Source organism: Protopterus annectens, chromosome 1.part0 (genome assembly GCF_019279795.1).
Source record: "Protopterus annectens isolate FY-2018-M chromosome 1.part0, PAN1.0, whole genome shotgun sequence".
In the NCBI taxonomy this organism is placed as follows: domain Eukaryota; kingdom Metazoa; phylum Chordata; order Ceratodontiformes; family Protopteridae; genus Protopterus; species Protopterus annectens.
The window spans coordinates 1,268,571,151-1,268,590,893 of NC_056725.1; the positions used below are offsets into that span (position 1 = coordinate 1,268,571,151).

The following is a 19,743-nucleotide window of genomic DNA, read 5'->3' on the forward strand; positions in this document are numbered from 1 at the left end:
AAAATGCTTAACAACCACAACGCACACGCAGATACAACTATGAAAATAGCTTTTGGAGCAAAAAATTTGTCAATTAAGACACAAAAGTAATACTTGGCCACAGCCAAGAGCGAGACCACGTCTGAGCTTTGCGAGCGGCAAACGAGATCTGGGGAAAGGGAGCAGTGCAGTATGGGATACCTTTTAGCGCAGCCAATTGAAAGACTTCGAGCTAGAATATGGCCGAGTCTGAGCCGAGTTTCGTCTCCGAACCCACGGGTAAGAATGTAGGTGAGATTGGACTACATAACATCCAAAGTTTAGTCTCCGAGGGTAGTTACCTTCATTGGAACATAACTCTGATAACTGTTCTCTTGAAGGAAGACCGAGACTAGAGATAATTTTCCATTTACACTGTCTAGTAAAAGTATTCAGTGAAGCCCATAAAGCTACTGCACAATATAATCTAAGGATGCATTTCTGAAAAGGACTTGAAAGGGCAGGCATTGTGCTACACTGACTGGACTCTAGGCACTGAAGGTAAAAGTTTAATATATTTTTTCATAAGAGAAGTTAATATAGTCAGCCAACAATGTAGATAAAGAAACTTTAGGAACTTAAGAACCCACTTTTTTTTTTAGAAAAGTAAAAATAAATACAAAAAAAAAAAAAGAGTTTGGATGAACTAAAAGAAAACATTATTGAGCCACTAAAGTGAAAGCACTTCCATCTACTAAACTATTTTTAAGAACTGCAGACTTCTTCAGATCAATGCTCTTCTAGGAAAAAGATATACATTTTGAGTATTTCCTAAAATATGTGTTGCTGTACATGCAAAATATGAACTGTCTACAGACATCCATACAACATAATAAATGATGGCTTAATTCACAATGATACTTTACCCTTGTGGAAAATCAAGTATAGAGGATTAATGCATAATGTCTGCAGTTCAGCAACTATTTTAGCAAATACAATGTACACTAGAAAGAGCATGTTTTACAATAAAAAAAAATAAACTGCAGCTGGTTCAAAGAAAGGAAAAAAAAAGTTTTGATGAAACAAAGTACAAAAACACAGAGAGGCAGGATCCTTTATAAGACAGCTAAATAGAAAACATCCTCTAAAAAGGCCTGGCACACTTTTAAAGATGCTAAAGACAATGAGTAAGACCACTAAATAAAATCAGAAATGGCAACAAGGTGTACTTTTACAGATTAATACCGGAGGTCCATGTCAAAAATTTGAGAGCAACAGAATAGTACAGCAAGAACTTGAGCCATGAGGTAATCCAGACTTTCAGAAGTACCAAAAATAAAAAAAAAATGTGTTCACTTAACTATTGTAATTATTTTCCTAATATCAGGCCTCTTGGCAGATGTAAGAATCTGAACTACCTCCTGGAAGCATTGGCAATATTTATATACAGGTAGGCATCTTAGACAGCCAAAGAGATCTATTCTCCTTCTGACAGACAAAAGGAAGGTGGACAACACTGTGACAGTTCTTTTGGGATAAATCCATTTAGGCTACTGAAGCCTTACATGAGCCTATGGCGCTCTGTTTGGGTAGTAAAAAGAACCTGCAATAATAACCTAATCTTTTTCTGGCCTGATTAGGCCTTTTTGATGTTTTTTTTTCCTTTATGAAACTAAACTTTTTGCTTGCCACACTCTTATCAGGGAGGGACATATGGCAAGGAAAAAGGGTAGGACTGTGGACGTGACCTCTCTAGCTATTTTTATCCACTTGTCCTGTGTGATGGTCAGTCATGCCTGTAAGTGGAAAGCCAAATGACCCCTAACTGCCTCCAGAGTGGGATTTTCAGTCAAGGTCTCAAGGGTTCTGTTGCTGACCCACAAATAATGACCAGTGTGTGTCTGTTGTTTCCAATTCAACCTGCCTGTGGGCTGGCAGGTCTATATCACTACATCGAACCATCAGTTCAACGAATGGCATTTCACTGGAAATGCCATTCATTTAATTCCCCTCATATGGGGGGGCTGCGTGCCCCACACTCCCCCCACTAATTATATATACCATCTCTGAGATCGTACTACAGTGGGGAAAGGGAAAATTTCCTGTTCTCACTGTACCACAATCTCAGAAAGTGTCATTCACTGAACTGATCTCACTGTACCACGATCTCAGAAAGTGTCATTCACTGAACTGATAGGGACCCGGGCTGGCAACTACTCTGAAAGTTATCATGGATACTCCGATTCTGTCCAGATCTCTGGTTATTTTGTTAGTGCTGGCCACATGAAACCAGAGCTGATATGGACTTCACTGAAGCCTAGAAAAGGTGTATTGCAGAGTCTAGAATTTAAAAGCAGAAAGAGTTCTGTCTTCTTTTTCCATGTTCTCTACATGAGATTTAATGTTTCAGATGAAAAGAATTGTCTATGGAAGGCAGCATTAGTAAAAGTGATTATGATGTTTTCGAAGTCAGTAGGAGTCCAAAACAACGAAATCACGCCAAAAGAATCAAATTTATTGCTGTAAAGCTTTTGAGCTATCAGCACTGAGGAAGGGTAGTTAGCCCGAAAGCCTTGCAGCAATAAATTTGATTCTTTTGGCATGATTTTGTTGTTGTTTTGGACTATTACCTGTATTACAGTATTGGCTTATTTCACAGTTTGAAGTCAGTAGGAGACAGCTAGGAGTGGCTTTGAACAGCAATAATGACCCTTGCTGGTCAAACTGCTTTATCAGCTGAACTGTATGCAAGTCTTAAGTAGACACTGTCAGTTGTGACACAGCCACTACCTGTAATTGCAATTTTGAGTTCAAGCTGGCCATCCAGCAAAACATCTAATGAATAGCTCATTTTGTCCACCTGCTGTTGCTGGAATCTTACATATATGAGAGAGAGAGAGAGAGAGAGAGAATTTACTACACTTAGAGAAAACATTGAGGACACATAAATGTAGTTCAAAAATGCTACTAATGCCTTTGATTCCTTACCTAGGCGGTGAGCAACAGGGCTCTGCAGTGTCAGAGCTTCTTTAAGAGCAGCTGTGGCCACACTGTAATCAGGCTTGGGAGTCAATCTAGAAGGTCCAGTCTTTGGGAGGTTGGAGGATCTAGTCTGGTCACACTGGGACAGGTACCACCACAGTCTGACATTTAGTGCAGAGGACTAAACCGAAGATTTGTTAAAACTACTTCTTGTGGTATAGGGTTTGATTCCTTCAGCTTTCATTTGCCTACTGGTGACCTTCAGCAAGTCACTTAACCAGACAGTGCTTTGGAACATTTGGGAATTTGGACTAGATTCCTTAATAGTCTCCTGGACTATATGCCTATTAACTACCAGTGAACCTATGATCATCAGAATTTTCTCATACAGACTTAACTATAAGCCAAACTATTTTTTTCTACAACAGGATCAGCTAGGAAGAAGGTTGTGGGGGGTGTCCAGAAATCTTTTTGCAGGATCTTTTGCAAAGAAGTTGTAGGGTCAGTAGATCATCATCCTCTCGTTCTGTTGACTGGTGTCTACTCCATGTCATCCTTTCAAGTACCTACCAAAATCTGGGGTCATTTAAGAGGGTATGAGGGACATCTATGCCCACTTCACCCTCAATACCCTTATGTGGGAAGCTATAGGTGGAGTGTCTATGTGCTTCGACTTGCATGTTATTACCAGTCCTTGTAGATGTCATGCCAAAGATATTAAGATGCTAGAAACAGTTCAGGTATCATGGAATGATCCTGCAAGAGGTTCCTAGTTAGTCTGTCCTGGTGACTGAAAAGGTAGATCGCTAGAGGTCCAGCCAAAGGAAGTGTCTGTGGTTGAGACTGATATTGTGGGGGTGGGTACAGACAACAAGGGCAGCAAATGCAGAATTGTTTGCACTTGTGGTGCTGGCATCAATGTCAAAGTAGCACTTGAGGATGAAAGGCACTGACCCTTTCTTCTACACATCAAAACCATCTGAGACAGGCACTCACATTTCAGCACTGAAGTCTAAAAGGGAGATCACTACAAGATCAGCATCAACATTAACAAAATTTTCACAAAGTTCAATCTTTAAGGTCTAACCCTAATCCTAAGGCTAGAAGACTAAGGGACATCAACAGTGCTGAAGTTAAATCTATCAGCACTGATAGCAGTCAACATCAAAAGAGTTAACCTTGAAGGCTGCAGTCCTGATTTAGGTGGAGCACTAGGTGTTACCCAGTGTCTGAGCCAGCCAAGCTCCACTGTCATGCTGCTGACGACCAATAAAACTGAAGACGATTCAGAATGCAAAGGCATGTTTCCTGTCTGGGCACAGAGGTAGTGGGCTTCCATGATCCACCAAGCGGGAGGAGTTGCTCACAATGGAGAAAAGATAGTCTGTCTTTCTAGTACTAGCAAGCTAGTCTAGTCCCTGCCACATATTTTTCAACAAGGAATGGAAATGTTGATCGGGAGTCCCAGGCAGCAATGAATGGGCCACAGGGCTCTCACTCAACCCAGAAATACCAGTCTCCAGAATGAATGGGTATCCGCACTAGAGCTACCAAACTCCTAGGAGGGTGAAAAAAAGACTAACATCCACCACCAGACCTACAAATCAGCACCACCTGCTTTGACAAATTTGAAACATAGTAAATTCCCTGCCCTTAAAATAAACTTCATTTAGACCTCAAAGTTACAACTTATCTAATTTCAAAACCAACAGACATGATTATTGGCTGGGAAACAGTAAATTTATGTCTCGGTTATGGGGTTATAAACTTTTTAACAGGAGTAACTACCAAACTGTCAACACCACACATTCTTGAGTCTTTAGCCATAAACGTTGTATGAATATAGTAACCTATATAATTTCAGATGCTGAGCTTCCTTTTACCTAAAGGCACCAATCCTGCTGTTAAAGATAATGGACCTACTCACATGACATCCTGATAATCATCCTTTATACAAGATTTCTATAGCAACCAGACAAAAACAAACTACCTACATAAAGCTTGAAAAATTTTGGAATCACTGAAATATTAGATTCAACTGCAGGTAGCACATCTGCAACAATATCAAGGAAACTGTTGGGACAGCTGCAAAGCTTTTAAACCATGACTGGCTAAAACCAGTAGAGAAGCTCTCAGTCTGGCCATAGTTATTAACTGTGTTTGCAAACAATTACTGAAAGGAAATTGTCGCAGATGAAGAAATCGCTGGTCTTGCTCCAGAACAGAAAATGACCATGTAAGCCTTTCTCTTGAAATGTTAGTCAGGAACAGGGCCAAATATAAACCTGTTGCTATCTACAGCTGTAAGGGAGACCCAAAGCCCACCATCCAAATAAGAAAGACGTATCTTTGCAAGAAAGCTACTAATTATGCAATGACTTTGAGAACTGGGCATACCCTGAAAGGAAGGACTGTGTAGAGGAACTGACATCTACTCACCTTTAATTTTAAGAAATGCCAAGAGTTGTGCGAGTCATTTGCCATAGTAGTCAGCCAGTTTCTTCACAAGGTACACCTACTGGATGATTTTGAAGTTGACTTGGTAAGGTTATGCAGCTAAGCCACTCCATAAAACCTCTTTGTAAGAGAAATAGGAACGCACACTAAGAATCTGAGGAGTATGCAAGATGCCATAAACCCCAGAGCTTCCAGGATTTTCCTTGCAGAAAGCTGGGGCCTGGTGACCAGTTGAAAGAAGTAGGCCGACAGGAAAATTTGTTTCTCTGATGTAAGGTATGCCATCTGGGATGCTGGGTCCAGACTTGCTCCCAGGAAGATTATCCTTTGGGTGGGCACCTGTTTTGATTTCTTTTCATTGATTGTGTACCCTAGACAGGTTAGTAGACTCTTTACAAAGGCCAGGTGTTTGAGCAGCTTTTCCTGGCTGTCTTCCTAAGTAAGGCAGTCATCTAAATAGGGGTAAATTTAAATATATCTTTGTCTGCAAAAGGCAATGGCCAGAGCCAGGCATTTTGTGAAAACTCTGGGAGCAGCAGATTAGCCAAAGGGAAGTGCAGAGAACTGAAAGTGTTGAGATCCTGCGCTGAAGCGGAGATATTTTCTGCATGATTCCCCGATAGGAATGTGGAGGTAGACCTCTTTTAGATCCAGGGTGGCTAGCCAAACATCCTTGGAGAGCATGGGTAGCAGCTGCTGGTGGGTGAGCATTTTGAATTTTGAAATCACCAGGAAGGTGTTTAGAATGGATAGATTGAGGATGGGGTGCCAGGTGCCTTCATTTCTGGGCACCAGAAAAAGTCTGGAGTAGAAGCCTTGGCCTATCTGTTTTGCAGGAACATGCTCTACTGCCCTCAAAGACAGCAGGGAATGAATTTGCTTTTGAGCCTCTGCCCACTGATTTGGCAGTAGATCTGGGAACCCTTTTGGGGTTGGAAGGGTGTGAAAGGAGAATTTGTATCCCTGAGACACAATGTTCAGAACCCATTGGTCCTTGGTAATGGTGGCCCAGGTGCTTGAGTGAAAGGAGAGTTTTCCTCCTAGAAGTAAGTGAAGGTGGGCAGAGGGGAGGTCGAGAGGTGGTGAGTCATTGTGAGTTCTTACCATAAGGGGGTGGCTTAGAACTCCCTGGTTTTGAAGTGGAGGTAGTCCACTGCTTAGATCTCTGCATTTCCTGGTGCTGCTGTCTGGGGGGGAGCTGTTTCCACAGGTCCCAGGCTGGGCCTGTTTTCTCGGAGCAGGAAATGACCAGTGCCTGGAGGGAAAATGCCTGCTGGACCTGTAAGAAATCTTTAACTGTTTGCATAGATTTTGCTTTTTCTTCCATCTTTTTTAAGACCTCTTCTGCCTTAGTGCCAAATAAGTTATCTTTGTGCAAGGGTGCATCCAACAAGTTAGATTTGACATGGTCTGGCAGGGGTTGCTCCTTAAGCCATGCATGTCTTCTAATGACAGATCCAGTGACTGCTGCCCTGCAAAAAGCTTCTAGAGCATCAAAACCAGTGCAAGGTATGTTTAGTTACTTGACTTGCAGAATGCATTAAGTCTTGTAAATCTTTAGATTTTGCCCAAGCAGGAAAGGACATTTTTTGTTTAGAGTTCCAAGGTATGTTGCTGATATTTAAGCATACAGAACTAACAATTTAGTGCCCTGATAGCAAGAGTAGCTGAGGTGTATACTTTTTACCCCATCTGTCTAACGCTCAGGAATCCCTGTCTGAGGGGGTGGGATACTTAGCAGAGGTTGCTTTAATCCCTTTTGGCCCTTGAGAAATGACCTCAGGGTCAGCTGTTGCATTTTTAAAAAAGATATTTGTGCGAGTCAGGGACTCTATAGAACCTGTCTGTTTTTCTGGGAGTAGGAGGTAGGGCTTCAGGAGTCAAGCTGGATTCAAGGAAAACATCATCCACCACATCCAGGACTGGGGGGATGGCCAAGGGTCTGTGTTGCGGAAGATCGAGGAATTCCCAGAGTCTCTTTTTAGACTGAGGGTAGTCCTGACTCTCCCATTGGAAATGCTCCCTTAAAGTATGCAGGGTTTCCCCAAAGGAAAAATCCTCTGGGAGAGAGGCTGAAGGAATGGATTCCTCTGCATCAGAATCCTCATAAGTGGAGAAGGGCTGCATGTCTTCATAGTCAGATGCATCAGATTCATCTGACTCTTGTTCAGACAAAACTACTGGGGACAGAACTCTCTTCCTTTTTGAAGGGGTAGCTTGACTTCCCCTGATCAGCATAATAAGGTATTTTGCCATTTTAAGCATTTGAGAGTGAGGCAAGGTAGCAGGCGCCTGGGAGTGGGTAGTTGGTTTCTTAGATGTGGTTCGAACCCTGGGCCTAAGGAACTCAGTTGTTTTCGAAAGCACGGTAGTCATGAAAGAAGATGTCGGTTTGTGTCAAGATTCAGAGGTGCAAAGGACTTCCTCGGAAGCCGGTGCCTGCTTAGTGGCTCCAAACCCATCCAAGGCAGAGATGACCGCAGGATCCTTAGACAAAGAAGAGTTTTGCGGCATAGCGGACTCCGAAAGGGTCTCGGTAGCGGCCTGCGAATCAACTGAGACAGGCATCAGGGGCTGCAAAAGCACCTCACTGAGTACCGGAGGACTGACGACCAAGCTTAACAGAAGTGTCGTCGGAAGGTTTGGACCTGTGCGGTATGTCTCTGTCTTTATCTTTACATTTTTTCAGAAGATCTACTGTTGGATGGCTTACCGAAGCCATATCGGAATTCGAGGACTTTAAATGAAAATATCTGGCTACAAGAAGGGCCCGACGATGGATAGTTCTGGCGTTAAAGCACAGAAGCGACAATGGGGGATGTCATGGTCTGGGCCTAGGCAAGTGACGAAGTAAGAGTGGAAGTCTCGGTGTTGTATTTGCTTTCCACAGGCGAGACAATTATTAACTTTTTCTGACATCGGTTGGTGCAAGAAACAAGGATCCCTAAATGGGGTACTTAGCTTTACAAGACTTCCAACTTCAATTTGGAAATGGAAACTCAGGTAGTGGCTGACCGGCACTCGTGCAAACTGCTTTTGCTTTGGGCTCCAAGGCAAGAAAGACTGATGTAATGATGTCGACTACCTTACTTTATACCACTGACGACCTGACGTCAGTCCTCAAGTGACAGCAACCAACGCAACACCAAGTCTCTGGTATTCGGGCCGGCCGAAGGCTACCGTGGCAGGGATAACCCAAATGTGATGACTGCAACAGTGAAACACGAAGAACATATATAAAGTAACTTACCTTCTCAAACTAACACCAGAGAGCTGCAGTGGCCAGATCTGTACACAATGGTGGCAAAAAAGATCTGGGATATGAGGGGAACTTCTGCATTGTGGGTAAGGTAGGAACTTGAGAGCTTGTAGTATCCATGAGCTGTAAAAAGGTGGCAATCTGAGGATCAGATCTGAACCCATATGTTGAGGAATGAATGAAAATTGACAACATCAGATCTCTGGTTCTGCACTAAAGTGTTGCTTTGTAAGAACATGAAAATGACTGATGCTCAGAGTTTGTCAACCCAAAATACAAAAAAAGTTACTACTGACTGCTTGGGTAGCTTTTTCTTGTCCATTTAAATAGCAGTGGCTTGCAAGCCCTTGCTCTTTATTTTGTTGGGATGCAAAGGGCAGCACACAAAATATTCTGCTGTGGCCATCCCCCCACTTTTTTTTTCCAAGACAATTGATAAGTGGATAAGCCAACTAGACAGGGACAACTTAGCAGCACTGATTAAGTTACTTGGTCAGGGTCACAGAGTTTGGCAAATGAAATAGAAAGAATCAAATCCTATGCCCTTTACTAAAGGAAGTGGCTTATTAATCTCCTCATTATATTAAGTACCATGTGACTGTACTTGATTTGTTTGTGCTGGAAAGTAAAGACTGCTTTTGCACTGAAGTGTCACTTATATCTATATATCCAAATATATTTATTATATATATATATATATATATATATATATATATATATATAAATATAAATATATAGGGTTCCTATCAGCATTTCAAATGTTGAAAACGCCAAATTTAATTTAATCGAACTGAAATGTTCGAAATCTCAGAAGAGCGAACTGACGGAACATCGATTTCTTTCTCAGGGAAAGAAATCGGTGGGCTGTCATCGGAGTTTGCTATTTTCTTCACTAAGGTGCAGTCTCAGATTTGGTATATTTAAGTAGAGGGGTGTGGGGGGCAAAGCCCCCCACTTCTGTCAATGTTTAAAGTATTGAAAATTTTAATGTTTTTTTGCACGGAACGCCGATTTATTTCCCTGGGAAAGAAATCGATGTTCCGTCAGTTCGCTCTTCTGAGATTTCGAACATTTCAGTTCGATTAAATTGCATTTGGCGTTGTCAGCATTCGATATGCTGATCTAGACCCTATATATATATATATATATATATATATATATATATATATATATATATATATATGTGTGTGTGTGTGTGTGTGTGTGTGTGTGTAAAAGTAAAAACTGGCCTTTTACTTAGAAGCTATTGGTTCAAGGTTTGTTTAAATAGGAAGTAATGGTTGATGTGATTACATCTGATGAAGGATTGGATTACCCAAAAGCCCCAAAAGCACTCATCTTCTGCTTTTATAAGTAGTTTGTAACGTCTCTTACATTTTGTATTATTAAACCATGATTTTAATACCTCAGCATGGTGAACCTGTAGAGCTTGTTTTTACTTTTGCATTTTGGAATGCTACTGGTCTTCACTGGCAGCCTATCGTGTTTACGTTTAGGACTCTCTCTCTCTCATATATATATATATATATATATATATATATATATATATATATGTATAAGTGTACACAGCTGCAATATACTCTGTCGAAATTACATGTTGTCAGCAGAGTATATTGCCTTATCTTTTCATTGAAATTCCTGCATGTCAACTGCAGGAGATTTCGAATGTCAGACAACTGACTGCTTATGTGGTGTGTGAGCTGTATCTGTATGAAGGTAAGTGTTTATTTATTTTGTTATGCCCTAGCTTTTGGATGTGTGAAACGCTTGGGCAATATGTGTGCAATTATTTGTGGGTTATGGTTAGAACATAAGCTGGATATGGGGAGAGGGTTTAGTGGTGTGTGCGTGTGTGTGTGTGTGTGTGTGTGTGTGTGTGTGTGTGCGTGTGCGTGTGCGTGTGCGTGTGTGTGAGAATGTGGGCAAGTGCTTGCAGATTAGAGTTGGAGTAAGGGCTAGGTAAGGTGATAGTTGTATGTTTTGTGTGTGTGATGGTGTGTGTGCACATCTGTTTGTCTTGTGTAGCAATTCTGTTAGGGAAAGAATTTTTAGTACTGTAACATGTGGGGCTGGTTTTAGGGGAAATAGCAGGGTTAGGGTTAGCACACAAGAATAAGGTGGTACAGGTGGCCTCAATGCTGAAGGAAATTTGGCAACTCTCCAGCTCACTGAACTGGGTCTATTTCTCGTGGGACTATACCAACCTATAACATGATATTTAACATAAATTTGACCACATTCATTAATAAAATTGACACTAATGAAACAGAAACCTGATTAAAAATACCACAAACACCACAATCCTCGCAAGAAGCAATTCAGAAAACACATGGATACATGCAATAAAAATATTTGTCAGAATGACTAAAAAAATAAAAGGTTTGAATTGTAATTGCTTGGGTTACAATGATACCTCACTATATTGTGCTGTTACCTTGGTCTGAAGCAGGTAATTCTCCTTTTTCAGTTGATCAAGGTCATTTTCATATTGTAACTTCATGTCTTCTGCTTGACGATGCAGTTCCTTTTCTTTTACTAATAACTCTGCTGTCAAGTTCTCTGCCAAATTATGTTCCTCTCTCCACCTGTCCTCAACTTCATGTACCCGAAGTAGCAATGAATGCTCTCTCTGCAGTTTTCCAGAAGGAGGAGAAAAGGCTGCATGCTCCATTGGTACTTCAGAACTGTCTGGCAATTGTGGCTGCTGAAATTGAAATTGGCTAACATGAGAGACACTAAGCACAACCACCTTGTTTTTTTAGTGAACTTGGTTGTAGTTGCACAGATAAAGGTAATGCAACAAATAGTGAACAGTAACAGCTAGTGAACAAACCACAACAAATCATCTTCTAATAAGGCTCTTGCATCAGGTTAACACTAACAAAATTCCAATGCTAGCAGGTACTAAAACCTCTAAGCAAACTGTCCTTGGCATTTCAGCACCTCAGCAATGTGACATGTTTACTATCAAAATCCTGAGTGCAGATGTTCTGCAAATGGGATATCGTACGGCAGGGGTCTATATTAGAATACCGAACATTCAAAATGTCGAGTGTTCTAATATCGAACCCTATGAATCAAAAATTTAAAACCTCGAACATTCAGAACAGCAAATTTTTTCCTAGGGAAAAAATTCTCTGTTCCAAAACACATGCACACCAAACAAACAGCAATCCACAAACATACACCTAAACTCTTACACCTAACCCTACACTAAACTATACATACACCACTAACTATCCACTTACCTTGACCCAAACCCTAACCCTAAGGTCCGTCACTATCGCACAGTCACCTCACCCGCACCCTAACCCTAACTCACCTACCCCGCCCTAACCCTCACATCCACACAATCACACACTTACCTGAACCTGACCCGTAACTTTCCACCACAGCGCTGAAATATCAAAGCAACAGAAACGAACAACTGAATTATTTCCCTAGGAAAAATTTGTTTTTCTAGTTCTTCGATATTTTCAGCGTTCGCTGAAAACGGGTTGATATTAGAACACTCGACATTTTGAACGTTCGGTGTTCTAATATAGGCCCGTATGGCAGATAGTCGAGACCATCGGTAGTTCATATCAGTGAATGTCAATGTGCATTCGCTAATATGATGTCGATCTAAGGGCTAGAGAGTGTGGTACAGTGTGGAGTGGGACACTCATCCCCTTCCTCACTGTACTGTGATCTTGGAGTTGGAATACATAGTTAGCAGGGGGTGTGGGGGTGCAAAGGGGCTTGCCTCCTTGTGAAGGCATGATGTAATTTTTGCACTGTATGCTTTTGTGTTCGACATTAACATCGACTCTGTAGTTGGGCATTTGAGTTGATGTGAGCAGACTATTTTTCATTCGTGCATTCTGTTCATGTTTCTGACTGGGAATTCAATTGTTTTTGTGACATTTTGATAGTAAACTATATATATATATATATATATATATATATATATATATATATATATGTATATATATATATATATATATATATATATATATATATATATATATATATATATATATATATATATATATATATATATGTATATATATATAAAACACATATTTAAACCAAAGGGTAAAAAGGTCACACAGACAAACCATTCAGTAAAAACTGCAAGAGAAACCCAATCAACCTAGAGTTTTCACTGTTAACCCTCCTGTAATAGAGGTCCATGAGATATATGCAATCGATACCTTAAAGAGATCAAGTGTGTCAGAGTCACAACTTTTATTTTACTTTTTAAAGTCTTTACAATTATTCAGATCAATAAAGCCAAACCCCTCTCATTGTGGTAGTGCATGTTTCAGCATTTTACTGTCAACATCAGTACCACACAAGTGGATAATTTGGCTATACTTCAGGGTACGTCAGAGACAAGCGTCTTTAAACTCAGCTGATGTCCGTAAGACTGAAGTGCCCGCAAAATATCCCAACCAACATCCAAACCAAAGGGTAAAAAGGTCACACAGACAAATCATTCAGTAAAAACAGCAAGAAAAAATAAACAAAAAGCTAGAGTTCTCACTGGGTTACACCCTAAGCCTCCTGTAATGGAGTCGCATGGGATATATGCAAATGAACCCTTAAGGACATCAAGAAGGCATTCAGAAGCAGTGTAGTTGAGGCACTTGATAGTCCTAAGGGGCCATATGCATACATCCCATGGGCCTCCATTATAGGAGGTTTAAGGTATCACACAGTGAAAACTCTAGGTTGCTTAGGTTTTTCTTGCAGTTTTTACTGAATGGCTTGTCTGTGTGACCGTTTTATCATTTGATTTGGAAATTAGTTGGGAGATTTTGAAGGCAACTTAATCTTTAACGGCCATCAACTAGGTTTAAAGACCCTGTGTTTCTAAAAATAGTTAAACTATTCAAGTATGCTGTGTTGATAAGGTCAATAAAAAAGCTGAAACATACACATCCACAACTGCTGGAGTTTGGCTTTATTGACCTAAATATAACCATGAAGACTTAAAAACTAAAAAAAAAAAGTTGTAGACATTCAGAAGCCATACAGCTGAAACACCTAATATCCTTAAGTTATTTACACATATCCCATCGGTCTCCATTACAAGAGGTTTAAGGTATCACAAAGTGAAAACTATCTTGGTTGGGTTCCTCTTGCAGTTATGTGTGTGTGTGTGTGTGTGTGTGTGTGTGTGTGTGTGTGTGTGTTTATGCACATATTTATAAATTTACTATAGCAATTCTGAAATGTGCAATCTTGACCATTACAATCCCAGGACAAGATTATCAAAGACCAAAATACTGAAGACCGCACTATCTAAAAATATTGAATACAGAATCTCCTGAACAGCATAAATGCAGGACTAAGTACTAACATGAGTCCTGCAGGGGTTAAGTCCAGAAGTTCAACATTGTGTTTTATCAGTTGACATCTGATGTATGAATATACATCCATGCATAAATATATACATAAACACACACCTTATGGTCCCTGTGATTGTTTAATTATGTTCCAGTACATATAAATTATATATAAACACACACACATTATATATATATATATATATATATATATATATATATATATATATATATATATATATGGGTTCCTATGAGTTCATCGAAATGTCAAATCACCGACACTCACCTCTTCGACACCAAACCATCAACTTTCATATCATCGACAATTCCGGTAAGCGATCTTCCCCCTTACAGGACCCATGGTAGCGCTTGTTTCTCTGGTACGACATAAATAACAACACTTTCAAGGTACATTATACGGAATCACGTAAACCCTACTCATTGTAACACAGGAACAAGCGCTACCATGGGTCCTGTAAGGGGGAAGATCGCTTACCGGAATTGTCGATGATATGAAAGTCGATGGTTTGGTGTCGAAGAGGTGAGTGTCGGTGATTTGACATTTCGATGAACTCATAGGAACCCATATATATATATATATATATATATATATATATATATATATATATATACATACACACACACACACACACACATACATCTCTATGTATAGATATAGATATACGCACATACATAAACACACGCACCTTACCGACCCTGTGATTGAGTGTTCCAGTACATATACTCATACATACATGCAAATGTATAACATATATAAAGATACACACACACACATACACACAAGCTACTCAGTCAGGTATTGCTTAAGTAAGAGTAACATACAGAAAAAAAAACTTCTCAGCAGAAACACACACACACACAAACACACACACACACACACACACACACACACACACACACCCACCCAGCCACCCATCATACATACTTTATAACAACTACAACCGTTAAAAAACTGCTAGAGTTCTTTTAAGAAAGATCTGCAATCTCCACATAATATTTAAGAAGTTGGAATGCAGAGCACAATCCTAAAAAGCTGTTTTCAGGCTGAAGGTTAATTCACTTATAAAGACATCAAAAAACTCCCTTGAAGATATACTATACAATTACTTCTATTCCACAAACTCTGGTAACATTTGTAATAACACTACATGTGACCTACAGGGCTTAGTCTGGCACTCTGATCTGTCTTCCTGTGACTAAATCCCAGACTGTTTTGCTTCAAACTTGTGCAGCCAGTTTCCAAAACTGGATACTCCCAGAATCAACTACTTTCATTTATTCTTCACCTTTTCATCACAAACCCTTCTGCTCATACACCCTTGCAGTCAGCCCTTATCTTTATACCTATGTCTTGTTCATAGGAGACCGCAAAGTTTTTTATTAACATGATCACTATACCTTTTCCTGTTTCTATATTCAAAGAAAAATATAAAAGATTACTTTGAAATAATATATATTGATTTGTTTTTAAAACATTATTTGCATTGTCCCTCAATTATTAATGTCTCTTTAAATACAAGACTATAACAGATCCTTGACAAATCATCCAGGCACCCCAAGTTTCATTAGCTGCTTGACTGCTTGACTCTGCAAGAAGGAGAGGATGGCTGCACTCATCAAGTGGGAGAGAGAGTAAATAAATTCAAGGACACGTGTTGGTTCGGTTTCACTAGTGGAGACTTAGGAACCTGCCACACATTTTTTTTTCACAGCTGATGTCAGCCCAATGTGGAAGTGAAGGGATTTGCAGTACTAATGACCATTATGTTTCTCACCCTTGGGCTGTCACTGGGTAGGCAGAGGGGGTACAGCTCGCTAAGAAAACTCAAGCCACTCTGTAGGTTGCCTTAATGATGCGAATAAATTAGTAGATTGGTCAGAAGGCTGATGATCTGCAAACAGTGGGGCTAAAATGTCTAAAAACAAAAAATAGATACAGCAATCCACAGTGATGCTGGGATTTGGGATTATCTTACATATGTTATGGTGTCTTTCAGAAGACTATCTCCCCTTCCTACTAAACAAAAGGGAATTTTAAAATATAAACAGGTAAAGCAGGAACTGGAATTACCACAGAAGTCGAATAGCAATCTACATGGTTGCTGGAACTCAGGATTTTCTACATCCATTTTAGAGTTTTTCAGAAGACTCACCCCACACTCCACCAAATGAAAGGGAATTTTAAAACAAAAACAGCCAAAGCAGGAACAAGACGTAGCACATCAGTCTAATCAATAACAGCAGCCTAAAGGGACACTGGGACATGGGATTAACCTACATTGATTCTAAATTCTTTCAAAAAGAAGGGACACTAGGCAGTTAATTCTACCATCCTGCATAATTTTCTACATGCTACTACCCCCTTAGTTAGTTAGTAGGTACCCCTTTGCTGTTTTCTTGTCCAGAATATAACTAACTAGGGTAGTTGCATGTAGCTGGTTCCCCCCATACCTCTCAACTGTACATATTTTAGCAGAATGTCCAGATTTTTTTACCTCATTTTTGGTTCATTTTTCATAAATTTGTGGTTTTCTTGCAAATTCGTGGCACATTCATTAAAGACTGACAGGCATTTGAGTTTCAGACTTCATACCCTTCCAAAATTCATGCTAAAGCAAAACCTGTTATTCTATCAACTTTCTAAGTTTGTAAGGGACATATTTAAAAAATGCCCCTATTTTGGGGCCTTTGTAACACGTTTATTAATGACTTTGTTCAGATTTCTTGCTCTAAGAAGTTGAGCGGTATGGACCCCACACACACACATTCTGGCTGCATTCTTACATTATTTTTGGTTGCAACCTAGGTAAGCACTTATTTATTTTCTTCTTTCTACATTCTCCAATTCCTTTTTTTTTAAAGGGAACATCACTGTTACAAAATCTACTAGCCTAAAACAGACACTTTTATAGATAGTAAGCTACATTTTTAAGAAACAATGTCATCTTGATTTGGGACCTTCCTACAAGCAGTGTCTTCTTAAATTTCATGAAATGACCTCCTTGTTATAGGATACCACCCACACACATCCACACACAAAACACACACATCCACACATATTCTTTACAAATTTCAATCTGTTCTTACACAAGAGATGCAATACTCAGTGGAATGAAAAACTCAAATGATTGTATTTGTTGGTAGGAGTCCTGAAGCATGTGCTGTTCTATTTTGTTTTCCTACTACATGCAATGTTGACCTACTAGGGAGGGCTTGTTTCATTTCCCCTTCCATGTACTGTTCCCTGTCCTTATTTCCCATCGTCACTCTTTTCCTTAACCACCCTAGTTGCCTATACTGAGCTTAGAGGCTGATGCTGGAATATACAAGCAGGTACACACTGCTATCTGCTTTTGTACCAATTCCAATGTTTCTTTTTTTTTTTTTTTTTTTAACTCAACTGATTTTTATTTTGATGAAATAACACAATAATTTAATACATTCATAACACTCAATAACTATTTACAGCATATACATTCAGCCTGACAAAAAGGATTCAGATAAAAACGTTTGTAGTTACATAATAAGTTAATATATAAACTATGATAGTTAGGAAGAGTTTGGTTCCATTTGTGGGGTATCAGTCAAATTCAAAATGGACTATTAACCAGTGGCTTAGGAAAAGTTCTTAACTCTTTAGTTCTTTTCTCCATTAGTATGCATTTCTTCAGTGATGATAGGAATTCCTCCATTGTGGGTGCTACATTAGAGTTCCATCGTCTAGTTGTACATTTTCTGGCTATTGCTAACATTTTCCACAACAAATACAGGTCATCTTTCTTCATATTATTACTATTAACAACATTCAATAAAATTAAAGTCTTTGTCAAAACAAATATATCAGTATAGATAACTTAAAGAAATGTGTTAATCTCATTCCAATATGGTTTAATATTAGTAGTCATAACAAATATGAGACCAGTCAGCATTACTGGACAGATGACATCTCCAACATAACAAGGTTAATTTTTGAGAGTTTCTCAGTTGTCAAAAATGATCTGTGTAAAAATTTCCAATGAAAAATCCTCCAGAATTGTGAGTAAGAAGTTAGTTTAACTGAAAATAAAATGTTTTGTTTTATCTTCCATTGATAATGATACTTGAAACCCTTTAGTTAGGTATTGCCAGTAGGAATCTGTAGGAGCTGTCTTATAGACAAAGTGTTTTATAGATATGATAATTAATTCTTAACATTGATATTATTATATAGAATTCCAAAAATCCAGTTTATAATTTTTGGAATGGTTTTAAAGGATGAGTTATGTATTATTCTACACAGATCCTTAGTGTATGCTGTGACACTCTGAAGAACCAACCAGTCATTAGGGGATAGGCCATAGGTTGACAATATACTTTGTGTGTTCAAAGCTTGTTGGTTTTCAATACATTGCAACCAACAAAATAGGTTATTATTTTCCCATAAACCAAAAATCTCTCTATGTGTTTTATCATGGAAATCCCTTATAATAGTAAATGGCATTAAAAATCTATGCCACAGTTTTATATCTAAATTTGTGTTAATGAATTTTCTAAACACATCAAAAATATTGTTTATTAGTGTTAGTTTAGTTAATTTTGTTGTACTGCACTGTAAATTTAAACTTAAATAGTGCCACTGTCTTTGTCAGTTACCAAAGCATTCTTTGATAAATCATGTTCATTCATTACTATAATGGAGTGTAATGGTTTCCAATTGGAAGAGTATCTAAGATGTATCCAATTCATCACTATTTTAATTATAGATGCCTTTATATAAGTTTAAATCTCTGGGAATTTTAACCCCCCTTGTTCCCATTTTCTGATATGATGAGAATATGCCACTATTTCTTTTGGGGTACCATAGGAATTTCATCAGAGTTTAAGTGATTTCTTTAAGGATTTTCTTTCCTGGTGGAAGTATAAGGGCTTGTGCTATATATATATTATTTTAGGTAACAAAACCATTTTTATCAGTTGTAACCTATCATCAAATGTTATAAACAAATTATTCCATTTGCTTATTAATGTCTTTATTAAGTCTATGGTTTTAGCATACTTAAGCTGCAAGGTTTCCTCCATATAGTTGCCTAGCACTATTCCTAAATGGTCTAGAGTTGAAATTTGGTTTCCAATAATATGATTAACTGGGACCTGTATGTTCTTTTTTTATTTAATAATAAATATTTACATTTAGATTTGTTGGAGAGTCCTGAATTTTTTTGGAAATGTGTTACTATATCCACTTCAGCTAACACTTCCTTAAAGTTGGGAAGACATCACCAGCAAACATCATTATTTTAGAAATATATTGGTCATATATATTTATACCTCTTATCTTTGGGTTATTATGTATTAAAATGGCAAGTATTTCTATGGCCAGAGAAAATAGGATAAGGGACATGGGACATCCTTGAAAAGTACCTCTAGTGATTTGGATTGCTTTGGAAGTAAAGGGACCTAATTTGACATGTGCTAGATTATTTTCATAGATTTTCTTTATCACTGTTATAAAAAGGGGGGAAATCAAATAACTGTAAGACTTTAAATAAATAACTCCCATTTAAGGAGTCAAAGGCCTTTTGAATATCTAGACCAATTATCAGTGCTTCATGGTTTCCTCTACTGAGGTAATCTATCAGAGTTAATACTCTCTTAATATTATCCTGTGTATGCCTGTTACGTATGAAACCAGTTTGGTCTTCATTAATTATTTTAGATATGGGTATTTTCAATCTATTGACCATAATCGACATA

General features: G+C 38.8%; 1 protein-coding gene across 2 annotated transcripts in view; it reads right to left on the reverse strand.

Annotated features, from left to right (window-relative positions):
* Positions 1-19,743, reverse strand: part of CEP162 (centrosomal protein 162) — a 2,095,315-nt gene that overhangs the window by 1,346,379 nt on the left and 729,193 nt on the right. The window contains exon 15 of one of the 2 annotated variants that reach the window (XM_044066151.1): positions 11,091-11,360. The exons of the other annotated variant lie outside the window; for it this stretch is intronic. Coding sequence (XP_043922086.1) covers positions 11,091-11,360 — 270 coding nt within the window. The remainder of the gene's footprint in view (positions 1-11,090; positions 11,361-19,743) is intronic. 2 annotated transcript variants of the gene reach the window in all.